The sequence below is a fragment of the Mobula hypostoma genome, chromosome 1 (assembly GCF_963921235.1).
Source record: "Mobula hypostoma chromosome 1, sMobHyp1.1, whole genome shotgun sequence".
NCBI lineage: Eukaryota > Metazoa > Chordata > Chondrichthyes > Myliobatiformes > Myliobatidae > Mobula > Mobula hypostoma.
In genome coordinates this window covers 31,617,488-31,634,637 of record NC_086097.1, presented here as the reverse complement: position 1 = coordinate 31,634,637, position 17,150 = coordinate 31,617,488, and the positions used below count along the sequence as shown (strand labels likewise).

Sequence of the window (17,150 nt, the reverse complement as noted above, 5' to 3'; positions counted from 1 at the left end):
ACTATATGTTTCCATGTACATGTGACAAATAAATGAATCTGAATCAACGCTGTTAGGGTGCTTAGACCCAGCAATGATTATTGCCCGGTGTATTTCCAAGTCAGGATGCTGTGCAACTCTGAGGCAGTGATGTTCCATGAAACACAACAACACGCTGGAGGAACTCAGCAGGTCGGGCAGCATCCGTGGAAAAGATAGATCAATGTTTCAGGCCAGAACCCTTCGTCAGGACTGTAGAGGGAAGGGGCAGAGGCCCTATAAAGAAGGTGGGGGGAGGGTGGGAAGGAGAAGGCTGGTAGGTTCCAGGTGAAAAACCAGTAAGGGGAAAGATAAAGGGGTGGGGGAGGGGAGGCAGGGAGGTGATAGGCAGGAAAGGTGAAGAAAGAACAGGGGAAAACGGAAGGAGACGGAACCATGAGGGAGGTGATAGGCAGCTGGGGGAGGGGGCAGAGTGACATAGGGATGGGGGGGGGGGGGTGCGGAATTACCGGAAGTTGGAGAATTCTATGTTCATACCAAGGGACTGGAGACTACCTAGACGGTATATGAGGTGTTGCTCCTCCAACCTGAGTTTAGCCTCATCATGGCAGTAGAAGAGGCCATGTATGGACATATCTGAATGGGAGTGGGAAGCAGAGTTGAAGTGGGTGGCTACTGGGAAATCCTGTCTGTTTTGGAGGATGGAGCGGAGGTGCTCGACGAAGCGGTCCCCCAATCTGCGTCGGGTCTCACCAATGTAGAGGAGGCCACACCGGGAGCACCGGATGCAATAGATGACCCCAACAGACTCACAGGAGAAGTGTTGCCTCACCTGCAGGGACTGTTTGGGGCCCTGAATGGTGGCAAAAGAGGAGGTGTAGTGACAGGTGTAGCACTTACATTTGCAGAGATAAGTACCAGGTGGGAGATCCATGGGGAGGGATGTGTGGACCAGGGAGTCATGGAGGGAATGATCCCTGTGGAAAGTGGAGAGGGGTAAAGAGGGAAAGATGTGCTTAGTGGTGGGGTCCTGTTGAAGGTGGCAGAAGTTGTGGAGGATAATGTGCTGGATCCGGAGGCTGGTGGGGTGGTAGGTGAGGACAAGGGGAACTCTGTCCCTGTTGTGGTGGCGGGAGGATGGGGTGAGAGCCGAAGTGCTAGAAATGGAGGAGATGCGGGTGAGGGCATCACTGATGACAGCAGAAGGGAAACCACGATCCTTAAAGAAAGAGGACATTTGAGATGTCCTGGAACGGAAAACCTCATCCTCGGAGCAGATGCGGTGGAGATGGAGGAACTGGGAATAGGAAATAGCATTTTTGCATGTGGCGGGGTGGGAAGAAGTATAGTTGAGGTAGTTATGAGAGTTAGTGGGCTTGTAGAAGATGTCAGTGGACAGTCTGTCTCCAGAGGTGGAGACCGAGAGATCGAGAAAGGGGAGAGAAGTGTCCAAGATAGACCAAGTGAATTTGAGGGCTGGGTGGAAGTTAGAAGCAAAGTCAATGAAATTGGCGAGCTCAGCATGGGTGCAGGAAGCAGCACCAATGTAGTCGTCAATGTAGCGAAGGAAAAGTTGGGGAGCAGTACCAGTATAGGTTTGGAGAGCAGTACCAGAATAGGTTCCATGAAAGTGTTGCATTTGTCTTCCTGGGAATTGAATTCGTAGATGCATCAGGGCAGCCTATGTGCAGTTAGGTAGCCTATCCAGCTTCCAGCGTCTGCCCCTGTTTGTGCCTCCAGTCAGCATAAGCAAAGAAGCACAGTGCATCCTGCAACAGTGGTTCTCTGTTGAACAGAGGTTCAGGCTGCTGACTGAGGTAATGTAGAACAGTACAACGCAAGAACAGGCCCTTCAAGTCAAGGGGTTGTGCTGAACTAATTAAAATAGTTCTCTCTGTAATCTCCATCCTTGCTGTCAAAATCTCCCCAAAGTATTGCCGACCCTTTCGAAAGGACTCCTCCCTTACATTCCCCACACCTCCCAAAATTGTACCCTTCCTCTCCAGTCTTAAGGTTTTCAGCTTTGCAGCAAGTTCGGAACACTGAACAAGTAGCCCTGTGTTCCTCACTGCATCCCAGCATCTCCAGAGCTCACATCAGTAGAATCCATTTGATAAGGAGGCATTCCTTTAAGCCAGAGGGTGGTGAATCTGTATAATTCATTGCTGTGGACAGCAGATCATTGGGTGTATTTAAGACTGAGGTTGATAAGTTCTTAATTAGAGCATCAAAGGTTATATGGAGAAGGCAGGAAAATAAGGTTGAAAGGGATAATAAATCAGCTATGATGGAATGGCATACTAGAAATGCAGACTAGATGGACTGAATGGTTTAATTCTATTCCTATGTCTTATGGTTTTATGGGTTGAAGCGTTGGGAGAGATGCAAACTATTCCTCCTAACGCACACAAAATGCTGGAGGAACTCAGCAGGGCAGGGAGCATCTATGGAGGGGAATAAGCAGTCGACATTTCGGGCCAAGACGCTTCTTTGGGACTATCCATCTGTATGATTTTGAGTGGTGACACTCTCTCCTTTGGCTGTTTACCTACAGTTCAATCTTCATCTGACTGGTGACATCCATGCCATCACTGCCGCTAACAACCTGGTTGCTGCTGCCATCGATGCCCGCATGTTCCATGAGGCTACTCAGTCTGACAAGGTATGATCTCCTTTCAATCTGAACTCCAGCTCTCTGGAATTGGAGTGTGTCAATCAATCAAGGGTGTAATGCTGAGGGTTTATAAGGCATTGGACAGATCACACTTGCAGTATTATGACTAGCAACACACATCAAAGTTGCTGGTGAACGCAGCAGGCCAGGCAGCATCTCTAGGAAGAGGTACGGTCGACGTTTCAGGCCGAGACCCTTCGTCGAAGGGTCTCGGCCTGAAACGTCGACTGTACCTCTTCCTAGAGATGCTGCCTGGCCTGCTGTGTTCACCAGCAACTTTGATGTGTGTTGCCTGAATTTCCAGCATCTGCAGAATTCCTCGTGTTTGAGTATTATGACTAGTTTGGGCCCCCTATCTGGGAAAGGACATGCTGGAATTAGAGAGGGTCTAGAGGAGGTTTGCGGGAATGAAAGGGGTTAATGTCTAAGGAGCTTTTGATGGCTCTGGGCCTGTACTGCCTGGAGTTTAGAAGAATGGGGTTGGGTGGGGGGTGAAATCTCATTGAAACCTATTGAACACTGAACAGCCTAAATGTGGATATGGAGAGGATGTTTCCAATAGTGGGGGAGTCTCGGACCAGAGTGCACAGTCTCAGAATATAAGCTCATCTCTTTAGAACAGATATGAGAAGGAATTTCTTTAGCCAGAGTGTGATGAATCTGTGGAATTCATTGCCACAGATAGCTGTGGACACCAAATCATTAGGGATATTTAAAGTGGAATTCAGTAGGTTCTTGATTAATAGGGGCATTAAAGGTTACGGACAGAAGTCTGGAGAATGTGGAGACAGGTAATAGTTCGGAGCATAATAAAATGGATGAGCGGACTGCTTCTTTGTCTTATGGTCTAATCTCTCCTCTCTCCCTCTTCCATTGCAGGCTTTGTATAACCGTTTGGTCCCTTTGAATAAAGGTGTAAAGGCATTCAGTGACATACAGCTGAAGAGATTGCAGGTACGGCTCTTAACACAGAAACAGGAGGAACCTGTTTCAATCAGTAAAACAGCTTTTTTACTGCTGTAAATAGTTAGGGACTGCCAGGGCAATAGTAGGGCTTTTCTACTAGGGATTTTCACTTTGAGTGAGAGGTGATGATAGAGGTATACCACATGATAAGAGACAGATCAAGTGGGTAACCAGCGCCTTTTTCCTAGGATGGAAATGGCTAATAGAAGGCGGCATAATTTTAATGTGATTGGAAAAAGTATGGGGGTGGGGGGAGCGTGACCAAGGTCGGATGTTACACAGAGAACAAGTGCGTGCATGGAACACTCTGCCTCGGATGGTGGTGGAGGCAGATGCACCAGGAGCAATTAAAATAAAATCTTAGATGGGCACATGAATGAAAGAAAATGGAGGCCTATGTGAGAGGGAGGAGTTAGTTTGATCTTGGAGTAGGTTAAAAGGTCAGCACAACATCGTGGCCCAAAGAGCCTGTTCTGTGTAGTATTGTTCTATGTTCTAGACACTGATCCAATTGTTCATATTCAGAAGAAAGAAGAAAGTATCTGCAGAAAGAATTTGCAAGGATATGGAGGGAGAGTGGAGGGTGGAGCTCAGCCCAGCTGCTCTTACATGGAGTTGATGCAGACATGATAACTGAATAGCCTGTTTCCCCCATTGTAGTTGTTATGTAAATCTGTGTTTCCAGGTCTGCTACCTCTTTAGAATCTGGTCCTGAGCTCTCCAGCCGATATAAATAGTTTCTTTTGCTGCCTTATTAATTCTTCTAAGTGTCTAATCATGCCTTGATCTCCCAAATCTCAAGCATTTCATTGCTTCTTACTGCTGTTCCTCTTTGTGATGCAGCTATTAATTTGTTGAAGAATTGAACTTTGCATCATCAGTGGGAGATTGGATTAATATTGGGTCAGGAGGTTTGGACAAATTGTCCACTTGGCTTGAGGGGAAGTTAGCATACTTTTGAACGGCTTTGACTCCCTGTCCATGCAGAGCTTCTCTGGGCTCCATTCCACCTTTTTGGGGTGTAGAAATGAATACATTCCTCTGTGTCTTGAGGTTGAATAGCTTACTAGCTGCTCAGCTACCTAAGGCAGCAAAATGAGGATGGCTGTTCAGTCATTGGCTCTGGAAATCAAAAGCAATCATAGACTCATACAGTGTGGAAACAACCATTTGGCCCATCTGGTACATGCTGACCAAGACTTCTGCCCGAGTTAGTCCCATTTGCCTGCATTTGGCCTGTATCCCTAAACCTTATCTATCCGCATACCTGTCCAAAAGTCTTTTTACCAATCCATTCTGCCAACCTCTACTACTTCCTCTAGCAGGTCATTCCATACACCTACTAACCTCTGTGTGGAAAATCTGCCCCTCAGAACTGTAAACGTGCACCCCTCACAATTACACACACATCCACAAGGTCATGCCTTGGCCTCCTACTCTCCAAGAAAAACAATTCCAGCCTATCCGTTGCTACCCAAGTCCAGTCCTGGCAACATATCTTCTCCGCAGCTTAAGAACATAAGCATAGAACAGTCAGCACTTGCCAGTTTTCCTATGTATCATCCATATCCCTCCATTCTGTTCATGTTCAAGAGTGAGTCTCAGAGCATCTTAAACTCCACCAGACTGCCTGCTCCCACTATTGTCCTGATAACGCATTCCAAATACTTACCTACCTCTTTGTTTCAAAGAAAAGAAACTTCCACTTCATGTGCCTTTTAAACCTGTCCCCTCTAACCCATGTCCTCTAGAGTGTTTAGACCTCTCAGAATTTTTTTTAAAAACCATCGGAGCTAGCTTTTTTTTTTGACAGAGAGTGGTGAATGTGTGGAACTCGTTGTCCTGGGTGGTAGAGGCAGATATATTAGAGACATTTAAGAAGCACTTAGATAGGCACGTGAATGATATAAAAATGAAGATCTGTGGGTGGGAAGGGTTAGAATGATCTTGGAGTAGTTAAAAGGTTGGCACAACATCGTGGGCCAAAGGGCCTGTACTGAACTGTTCTTTTCACCCATTACCCTCTACATGAAGTGCCCATCGGGTCCCCTTTCACCTTAAACCTGTGCCCTCTAGTTTTAGACTCCTCTATCCTGAGGAAAAGACTGTGACCATCAACCTTATCTGTGGCTCTCATTATTTTAAGCATTTCCATAAAATTCTAAGCAATGAGGACCTAGGCTTGTCAACCTCTCCCTATAACTTAGACTCTCTAGTCATTCTTGTACAGCTCTCCTGCACTCTTTCCAGTTTAACAACATCTTTCCTAAAACAAAGTAACTGAAACTGAACTCCTAGTGCAGCCTCATTTCACTTTATATTACAGCATAATGTATGATTCTGTCTGTGTCACACACAACCTTAAAACCTCTATCATGTCTCTCTCTGCCTCTGGTTCTCCAGGAAGAACAACACATGTTTGTCCAACCATTCCTTATAGCTCATACCCTCTAATTCAGGCAACATACTAGTGAACCTCTTTTGCACCCTTTCAACAGCCTCAACCTCTTTTCTATACGTTGATGCCCTGAACAGCGCACAACACGCACAGCAGTGTGCATACACAATGCACACAACAGTGTGTAGCTCTAGAGTGTGGTAAAACAGAGGTAGCTATGAATACAGATCTGTAATTCCTTAAAGTAGTGTTACAGATAGATGGGGGTCACTAAAAAGGGCTTTTGGTGCATTGACCTTCATAACTTAAAGTATTAAGTACAGGTTGGGATGTTGACGTTGTATAACATGTTAGTGAGGCTTAATTTGGAATATTGTCTGCAGTTCTGGTCACCTACCTATAGAAAAGGTATCAATAAGATTGAAAGAGTACAGAGAAATTTGCAAGGATGTTCCCAGGACTTGAGGACCTAAATTATTGGGAATGATTGAAGAGGTTAAGACTTTATACCCTGAAACATAGGTGAATGAGGGGATACTTAATAGAGATATACAAAACGATGAAGGGTATAGATAAGGTAAATGCCAAGCAGGCTTTTTCCACTAATGTTGGGTGAGATAAGAATTAGAGGTCAAAGGTTAAGGGTGAAAGGTGAAATATTTAAAGTAAAACTGAAGGGGAACTTCTTTACTCAGGATGGTCAGAGTGTGGAACGAGCTGCCAGCAGTAGTGTTGGATATAAGTTCAGTTGTAATATTTAAGAGAAATTTGTGTAAGTACATGGATGGGAGAGATCTGGGGGGCCATGATGCAGGTATAGGTTGATGGGACTAAGCAGGATAATGGTTTGGTATGGACTAGATGGGGTGAAGGGTCTGTTTTTGGCTCTGCATCTATTTGTTTAGCACTTCACTTGATGGCATTTATCTCCAGCTCTATTGCTTTCTTATGAATTTCTAATTTGCATCTTTTTTCTGTATTCCCAGAAACTTGGAATTAACAAAACTGATCCTACTGCGCTGACTGACGACGAGATAAATCGCTTTGTGAGGCTGGACATTGAACAAGATTCTATCACCTGGCAACGAGGTATCAAACCAGTTTTATTCTGCTGTGCTGTATAGAACATAATACATGATGAAACGTGGAACAGTACAGGCCCTTTAGCCCACAATGTTGTTTCCAGTGTTGTTATACCCTCTAAAATCAGTCTAATGTTTCCCTTCCACATAGCCCTCCATTTTATTTTCACCCATGTGCCTATCTGTGGGTTTGTTAAATGTCCCTAATGTATCTGTCTCTACCTCCATCACTGGCAGTGTATTCCACGTACCCACTGCATACACTCTGTGTAAACAGTAAAACCTACCTCTGACATTTCCCCTATGCTTATTTTCAATCCCCTTAAAATTATGCCCTCTTATTATTAGCTGTTTTTGCTCTGGGAGAGAAAAAGCACTCTATCTAAGTCTCTTTATCATCTTACACACCTCTGTCAAGTTACCTCTTACCCTCCTTCACTCCAAAAGACATAAGCATGTCCTTATTAGAGATGCTCTCTAATCCAGGCAGCACCCTGGTAAATCTCCTCTGCAATCTATGGACCAAGATCTCTTGGGTCCACCCACTATTAAGAATCCTGCCAATAACCCTGTGCTCTGGCTTCAAGTTCGACCTTCCAAAGTGTATCACTTCACACACTTTTCTGGATTGAACTCCACCTGCCATTTCTCTGCCCATTTCTGCATCCTATCAATGTCCCATTGTAACCTACGACAGCCTTCTACACTATCCACAATACTACCAACCTTTATGTCATCTGCAGACTTTCAAGCCTACCCTTCTACTTCCTTATCCGAGTAATGTATAAAAATCATAAAGAGCAGGGGTCCCAGAACTGATCCCTGCAGAACACCACTGGTCATTGACCTCCAGGCAGAATACGCGGCATCTACAACCATCTATGGGCAAGCCAGTTCGGAATTCACACAGCCAAATTTCCCTGAATCCAACAGCTCGTTTACTGGATGTATCTATCATGGGGAACCTTATCAAAAGTCTTATTCATCAACTGCTCTACTTTCATTCATGTGCTTTGGCACATCCTCAAAGAATTCAGTCAGGCTTGTGAGTTGTGACCTGCCCCTCGTAGCTGTGGTGACTATCCTTAATCAGACTGTGTTTCCTCAAATGCTTGGAAATCCTGCCCTTAAGAATCTTCTATAATTTGCCCATAATGAGGTAGATTGTGAGGTTAAGAGTCCAGTTATGGTACTAAGGGATTATTTTGTATCTTCTACCCAATGGGAAGGGGAAAAGAGAGAATGTCTGAAGTGAATGAGGTCTTTAATTACATTGACTGCCTTACGGAGGCAGTGGGAAGTGTAGACAGTCTATGGAGGAGAGGCTGGTTTCTGTGATGTGCTGAGCTGTGTCAACAATTCTCCGAAGTTTCTTGCGGTCTTGTCATACCAAACTGTTATACATCCCCACATGTCGACTTTGCTGGCTCAGTCCAAGCTTTTGTCAATTTTGTTCTCACCAATAATAAGTTGGACAATTCTCAGACTATCCAATAGGGAAGGTGGAGAATGAAATATTTTTGGAGCAATCATCGGGTCTGTGTCTCATGTAGTGCATGTTTTCTATTTTAAAGTAATAGACACCAATGACAGATTTCTGAGGAAGATTACAATCGGCCAGTCCCCCACTGAGAAGGGATTCACCAGAACAGTAAGTCTTTAATATCCCCTCTCTCCCCGACCCACCCTCCACAATTAGCAGACAAATGAGAGGCTCAACCTCCCTACAGGGACTTGGGGACTTAACTGCTCACCATGTTAATGACAGGATAACTAGGTGCAAATCCAGGTGTTGCATTGTTGCAGAGACGGAAAGCCATGACTACTGTGCTGGTATAATAGCTCACCGATAACTGTCATGAACGGTAAAACTGGCAAATGGATTTCAACGTGGGTAGATATGGTCATCTGTGCTGGATATGCAAAGTGAACAGAAAACTTTTGTAATGCTAAAACTATAAGCAGTAGAGGTCCAAAGTAAGGGAGTGTAGCAATTGGAAGGGAAAGGGTGGTTAAGTGTATTTTGTTAAAATTTTGGTCTAGAATGGGGTATAGAAGTCAAACCAGTCACATTGGAGGCTGTGGTAGAACAAAGGACCTAGGGAAAATCCTGGCAATTCTGGACAATGTTTCTCACCCTCTGGATGCCACCTTGGCTGAACGGAGGAGCACTTTCAGTAGTAGACTAAGACAACTGTGCTGATGTGAAGAGCGCGATTTGAGGTCATTCTTACCCTCGGCTGTATAGGCTCTATAATGAGTCAACCTATAGCCAGAGAAGTGATGACCCCTTCCTGTTAGATTGTTTAAGATTTTATTTTTATTTATTCTTACTTCTCTTCTTACACTGTTTATCTGTGAACTTGTAATGTTACTGTGACACTATAATTTCCTTTGGGATCAACAAAGTATCTATCTATCTACCATTAAATATTCCTAGTTAGGGGGCTAGAGTGCAGAGAGGAGATGTTGCAATTTAGCAGCACTAAACTCTGTTTGGACACCCCCTTGGAATTCCATGAACAGTTCATGAGATCACTGCTTACAAAATGGAACTGCACTTTCTCTGTTATGTATACAATGCACTTGGAGTATTGTGGATATTTATGGGCCCCTTATGGCAGGGATCCCCAACCTTTTGCACACCACGGACCAGTTTACTACTGACGATATTCTTGTGGACCAGCCGACGGGGGGGCAGGGGTGGTGTTCAAGTTCAACAGTGCGTGACAGGGAATGAAGAAAGGTGCAGCTGACTCATATTGTTTGCGGTCCACGGCCTGCTGGTTGGGGACCACTGCCTTATGGCATTAGAGAGAGTGCAGAGGAGATTTGTGAGAATGATCCTGGGAATGAAAGTGTTAATATATGAGAAGTATTTGATGGCTCTGGGCTATACTGGAGTTTAGAAGATTGAGGGGGGATCTCATTGAAAATATTGAAAATAAGGCCTAGGTAAAGTGGATGCAAAGAGGACATTTCCTATAGTTGGGAGTCTAGGACCAGAGGGCACAGCCTCAGACATCCCTTTAGAACAGAGATGAGGAAGAATTTCTTTACCCATTGGGTGATGAATCCATGGAATTCATTGCAACAGATGGCTGTAGAGGCCAAGTCATTCGGTATGTTTAAACTGGAGGTTGATAGGTTCTTGATAGACGTCAATCATGTGGAGAAGACAAGAGAAAGGGTGCAGAATGGCAGAGCAGACTCATGGGCTGAATGGCCTAATTCTGCTCTTGTGTCTTCAGCCTTGTAGTTCAAAGTTTAAAGGAAATACAGCACGGTTTTACCAAATTGCCAAGGGTATTCAAATTACAGTCCTTTAGACTTGAGGTACAGGACTGACAAACGAAAATGGCATTACAGTAGAATATTGAGCGAGAGTATGTTGAAGGGCAGTGCAGGCTCAAGGGACTGAATAGCCTACCTCCTACCCCCTTGTTTCCTGTATTCTTATGAGGGAGGCTGTCTGCTTCTCAAATCTGTGCTGCCTTTGCTCATGAGTTGTTTAATGGGAGTGTTGAAAGAGTTTTAATGTGACTGAGGAACTTGTCTGAACTGAAGAAGGGGTGGGGTGAATCGTATCAGATCGATTGCAAGAATGTGACGGGTGCACACGCAGCGTATTGATTGGGCTTCCTACACTTGGGCATGTCTCTCTCTGTTCACAGGGTTTCAAGTGTGTATGTTTTTGTCTCGGCAGGCCTGGTTTGTCGCCCAGAATGCACTGTTGACTCAGTAAAAATGTGTAATCACACTACTCCGTTATCATTCTCGCTCCATGTATATGTAACAGCCAAGGGACGGTGGATTTGAATTCAGCAGCTTGTGATAAGTCTGAAGGATTCGGGGATGACAATGTTTGTGTGTTCCACCTTTTAGGCGCAGTTTGACATTACAGTGGCAAGCGAGATCATGGCTGTATTGGCACTGACAGATGGATTAAAGGACATGCGGGAACGGTTGGGAAATATGGTTGTTGCTTCCAGTAAGAAAGGAGAACCAGTCACCACGGACGATTTGGTAAGCCTAGAATTCAGTGCCCCCAGAACTACTGAGGGCTCACAGCATGTTACATACAGTAAAATGCTACGAGGAGCATTGAATCATGTGCAGTTTTTTACACAACCAACTCTCACATGCTGTCTTGGGAACAAATGGAACAAAGAGACAGCCAAAATATTTCCCCACGTTTGAAATGTCAAACACTAGAGGACATGCATTTAAGTGAGAAGGGGAAACTGTAAAGGAAGTGTATGGGCAAGTTTTTATAGAGAGTGGTGTGTGGCTAGAACAGGCTGCCAGCAGTGCTAGTGGAAGCAGATGTGGTACTGCTCTTTAAGAGGCTGTCAGAAATAGGAATAGTCAGGGAATGGAAGGATATGGATCATGTGCTGGCAAAAGAGATTTAGTTTAGTGTTCAGAGCAGAGATTGTGGGCTGAAGGGCCTCTTCCTGTGCTGTACTATTCTATGTCCTAACTGATTTTATTTTATTTGTGAATCAAAAGTATACACTCAGCGGCATCTTTATTAGGTACAGCTGCTCATTAATGCAAATAGCTAATCACCAATCATGTGGCAGCAACTCATTGCATAAAAGCATGCAGACATGGTCAAGAGGTTTAGTTGTTGTTCAAACCAAACATCAGAATAGGGATGAAATGTGATCTAAGTGAATTAGACCATGGATTGATTGTTCCGGATGGGGTGGTTTAAGTATCTCAGAAACTGCTGATTTCCTGGGATTTTCAAGCACAACAGTCTCTAGAGTTTGCAATGAATGGTGCAAAAAACAAGACATCCAGTAAGTGGCAATTCTGTGGCCAAAAACACCTTGTTCGTGAGCAAGGTCAGACAAGAATGGCCAGATTGGTTCAAGCTGACAGTAACTCAAAAATCCACGCATTACAACAGTGGTGTGCAAAAGACTATCACTGAAAACACAAAACATTGAACCTTGACGTGAATGGGCTACAAAGGCAGAAGACCACAAACAAACTCAGTGGCCACTTTATTAGTTACCTCATGTATAGGGATTAGTGCAGGATTAAAGCCATATCGAGCTCAAATCTCAGGCATACACTTTTTAAGTATACCCAGTGACTTGGTTCCCACAACCACCTGTGGCAATGAATTCCACAGATTCACCATCCCTTGGCTAAAGAAATTCCTTTTCATCTGTTTCAAAGGGATGTCCTTGTATTCTGGCACTGTGCCCTCTGGTCCTCGACTCGCTCACCATAGGAAATATGCTCTCTACATCCACTCTAGTCCTTTCAATATGCAATAGGTTTCAATCTCCCCCTCATTCTTCAAAACTCCAGCGAGTACAGGCCCTAGAGCTGTCAAACACTGTTCATACATTAACCCTTTCATACCTGGGATCCTGATGAAGGGTCTTGGCCCAAAACATCAACTGTTTATATCTATCCATAGATGCTGCCTGCCCTGCTGAGTTCCTCCAACAGTTTGTGTGTGTTGTTGAAAGTAACCCGAGTTTACTTTGTACCAAAGGGAAAACTAAGGTGTGATTTGCCTCTCTCTCTCTAGGGCATCAGTGGAGCCCTTGCTGTGCTAATGAAAGACGCCATTAAACCCAACCTCATGCAGACATTGGAGGTTTGTGATGCTTCATATGTGTTTCTCTTACTAAATCTGCTTCCATTTTTACAACAGAGGGAAGACAGACTTTTCATTAAAACTCTGGAATCTGTATGCCTCTATGTTCCCAGGCTTGCTGTTATTAAATGGAAAATTTGAAAAGGATGGGTGAAAAAAGCAAATGTTCACCTTGGATCAAGGTGAAATATCATTTATTTGATGTCTAGGATGTGGACAGCCTTGGTAACGATTTGTCTCGCTCCTCAACTCTGTTGTATTGGCTGCCCATTGTCTTCCCCTCACTGTATCCGCATTCAGATGGGTTCATGTTGTATACACCAGAGTGTGATGAAGTTCCTTGCTTGGATGAAGCTCAGAGTATGAATGGTATGGTAATAATAAATACAGTGACGAGTACAAAGCAAAGATATTATCAAAGACCCCACCACCCCGGACATTCTCTCTTTCTTGCCCTCCCCTCAGGCAGAAGATACAAAAACCTAGAAGCACAGGCTCAAGAACAGTTCAAGAAAGGGTGGTGTGGTACCACAGGAATTAATGTAATGTTTTACAGCACCAGCTGTAAGATTGGGGTTCAATTCCTATCACTGTCTGTAAGGAGTTTGTATGTTCTCCCTGTGACTGCATAGGTTTCCTCTGAGCGGTCAGTTTCCTCTCGCATTCCAAAAACATACAGATAGGGTTAGTGAGTTGTTGGCATGTCATGTTGGTGCCAGAAGCATAGAAACATAGAAAATAGGTGCAGGAGTAAGCCATTCCGCCCTTCGAGCCTGCACCGTCATTCAGTATGATCATGGCTGATCATCCAACTCAGAACCCTGCACCAGCCTTCCCTCCAAACCCCCTGATCCCTTTAGCCACAAGGGCCATATCTAACTCCCTCTTAAATATAGCCAATGAACTGACCTCAACTGTTTCCTGTGGCTGAGAATTCCACAGATTCACCACTCTCTGTGTGAAGAAGTTTTTCCTAATCTCGGTCCTAAAAGGCTTCCCCTTTATCCTCAAACTGTGACCCCTCGTTCTGGACTTCCCCAACATCAGGAACAATCTTCCTGCATCTAGCCTGTCCAATCCCTTTAGGATTTTATATGTTTCAATCAGATCCCCCCTCAATCTTCTAAATTCCAACGAGTATAAGCCTAGTTCATCCAGTCTTTCATCATATGAAAGTCCTGCCATCCCAGGAATCAATCTGGTGAACCTTCTTTGTACTCCCTCTATGGCAAGGATGTCTTTCCTCAGATTAGGGGACCAAAACTGCACACAATACTCCAGGTGTGGTCTCACCAAGGCCTTGTACAACTGCAGTAGTACCTCCCTGCTCCTGTACTCGAATCCTCTTGCTATAAATGCCAGCATACCATTCGCCTTTTTCACCGCCTGCTGTACCTGCATGCCCACTTTCAATGACTGGTGTATAATGACACCCAGGTCTCATTGCACCTCCCCTTCTCCTAATTGGCCACCATTCAGATAATAATCTGTTTTCCTGTTTTTGCCACCAAAGTGGATAACTTCACATTTATCCACATTAAATTGCATCTGCCATGAATTTGCCCACTCACCTAACCTATCCAAGTCACCCTGCATCCTCTTAGCATCCTCCTCACAGCTAACACTGCTGCCCAGCTTCGTGTCATCCGCAAACTTGGAGATGCTGCATTTAATTACCTCATCCAAGTCATTAATATATATTGTAAACAACTGGGGTCCCAGCACTGAGCCTTGCGGTACCCCACTAGTCACTGCCTGCCATTCTGAAAAGGTCCCGTTTATTCCCACTCTTTGCTTCCTGTCTGCCAACCAACACTCTATCCACATCAATACCTTACCCCCAATACCGTGTGCTTTAAGTTTGCACACTAATCTCCTGTGTGGGACCTTGTCAAAAGCCTTTTGAAAATCCAAATATACCACATCCACTGGTTCTCCCCTATCCACTCTACTAGTTACATCCTCAAAAAATTCTATGAGATTCGTCAGACATGATTTTCCTTTCACAAATCCATGCTGATTTTGTCCGATGATTTCACTGCTTTCCAAACGTGATGTTATCACATCTTTGATAACTGACTCCAGCAGTTTCCCCAACACTGATGTCAGGCTAACCGGTCTATAATTCCCTGGTTTCTCTCGCCCTCCTTTTTTAAAAAGTGGGGTTACATTAGCCACCCTCCAATCCTCAGGAACTAGTCCAGAGTCTGAAGAGTTTTGAAAAATTATCACTAATGCATCCACTATTTCTTGGGCTACTTCCTTAAGCACTCTGGGATGCAGACCATCTGGCCCTGGGGATTTATCCGCCTTTAATCCCTTCAATTTACCTAACACCACTTCCCTACTAACATGTATTTCCCTCAGTTCCTCCATCTCACTGGACCCTCTGTCCCCTACTATTTCCGGAAGATTATTTATGTCCTCCTTCGTGAAGACAGAACCAAAGTAATTATTCAATTGGTCTGCCATGTCCTTGCTCCCCATAATCAATTCACCTGTTTCTGTCTGTAGGGGACCTACATTTGTCTTAACCAATCTTTTTCTTTTCACATATCTATAAAAGCTTTTACAGTCAGTTTTTATGTTCCCTGCCAGTTTTCTCTCATAATCTTTTTTCCCCTTCCTAATTAAGTCCTTTGTCCTCCTCTGCTGAACTCTGAATTTCTCCCAGTCCTCAGGTGTGCCACTTTTTCTGGCTAATTTGTATGCTGCTTCTTTGGAATTGATACTATCCCTAATTTCCCTTGTCAGCCACAGGTGCACTACCTTCCTTGATTTATTCTTTTGCGTGGCTGCTCAGCACAGTCCTTGCAAATTTGATCTGACACAGACTGCATTTCACTATATACATGTGACGAATAAACCCAATCTTTTCTCTTTAGCATCTCTCTGACTGTAAAAAAAAAAGATAACATTATTGAACAGTCCCTTGGCATGATAAGATAGATTCTTGATTTCTCAATCTTCCTCATTATGACCTTGTACTCAGTTGTCTGACTCTGTAACTAACATTGTATTCTATATCCTGTTATTTTATCTTGAATTACCTCTACGCACTTATTTATGGGTGACATGCAAAGAAGGTTGTGAAATGAGGACTGATGGATCTTTGTGTTGTTAACAGGGGACTCCAGTGTTTGTCCACGCAGGACCTTTCGCCAACATTGCACATGGAAACTCCTCAGTTCTGGCAGACAAAATAGCATTAAAGCTGGTTGGGCCCAGTGGCTTTGTAGGTGAGTTATGGAACCTGTTTGCTTTCACACTTTGATACTTTTGAATACTGGACTTGGGCAGAACCTTCCACTAGACAAGTTTGCTGATAGCTCCTTGAATTCCACTCTCACTTGCAGCCCAGCTTGGCACAGAGCTGCTCAATGTGGAACCATGGATGTTACCTCTTGTGACAAACGATGCCCAGACTCCAGATTTACCAGCTGTCCATTGAATGTTCTTTTTGAACATTACCAACACAAAAACTATTAAAACTACTGCTAAGAAGTTATTTTTAAAATGATAGTTACTGGAGATAATAGTAAAAATGTTCAGATTTCCTCACTTGAATTAAAGGATAACATGCCTGGCACCCCCCCCCCCCCATCAGCTCTCTCCTGCCATGGGGAACAATGAACCTACTGGGTCTCAACAAGCAGAGGTGGGTGGAAGTCTGTGCTCTCTATTTCATTCCTCTCTCCTAGTCACATTTGATACCTATCCCTCTCTGTATTACCTGGTTCAAGAACAGCAACTTTCCTTACACCACTCGGTTCTTGAACCAACCTGCACAACTTCAATCACCGTCTTAGTATAACAACGCTGACCACTTTGCAGTGTAGCAGTTAGCATAACACAATTACAGTGCCAGCGGCCCCGGTTCAATTCATGTAAGGAACTTGTACGTACTTCCTGTAACTGTGTTGGGTCTCTTTCCACGTTCCAAAGAGGTACAGGTTAGTGTTAGTAAGTTTTGTGTATGCTATGTTGGCCCCAGAAGAATGGCGGCACTTGCGGCCTGCCCAGCATATCCTAGAACTGTGTTGGTCATGATGTAAATGGTGTATATCCATGTACATCTGACAAAAAGCAATTTTTTAAGAGTCCCAGCAAGAATGTGCAGGTCTCTCGGCCAACAGTTAACAGAGCGATAGTGCCAGATGGCAACATAGGAGACTGCAGATGTGGATTCAAGGACAAAAGACAAGCTGCTGGAGGAACTCAGGAGGTCAAGCAGCACTGGGGGTGGGGGGTTGGAATGTACAGTCTGTGTCAGTGAATGATTTGAGTACAGCAACATCACAGGCACATGGCATAAGATGAGCAGCATTCACAAGAAAAATAGAATTAAACATTAACTATATGTAATTCTTACAAGAAAGAATGCAATTAAAACAAAATTAAAACACAAGATCCACAAAGTGTTGCTAT

The 17,150-nt window shown here is 44.2% G+C and overlaps 1 protein-coding gene across 2 annotated transcripts in view; it reads left to right on the top strand.

Moving 5' to 3' along the window:
* mthfd1b (methylenetetrahydrofolate dehydrogenase (NADP+ dependent) 1b) overlaps window positions 1-17,150 on the top strand; it is an 83,050-nt gene that overhangs the window by 38,814 nt on the left and 27,086 nt on the right. For both annotated transcript variants that reach the window (XM_063045600.1, XM_063045590.1), the window contains exons 14-20: window positions 2,534-2,641; window positions 3,533-3,607; window positions 7,004-7,106; window positions 8,674-8,750; window positions 10,985-11,125; window positions 12,654-12,722; window positions 15,850-15,961. In XM_063045600.1, coding sequence (XP_062901670.1) covers window positions 2,534-2,641; window positions 3,533-3,607; window positions 7,004-7,106; window positions 8,674-8,750; window positions 10,985-11,125; window positions 12,654-12,722; window positions 15,850-15,961 — 685 coding nt within the window. The remainder of the gene's footprint in view (window positions 1-2,533; window positions 2,642-3,532; window positions 3,608-7,003; window positions 7,107-8,673; window positions 8,751-10,984; window positions 11,126-12,653; window positions 12,723-15,849; window positions 15,962-17,150) is intronic.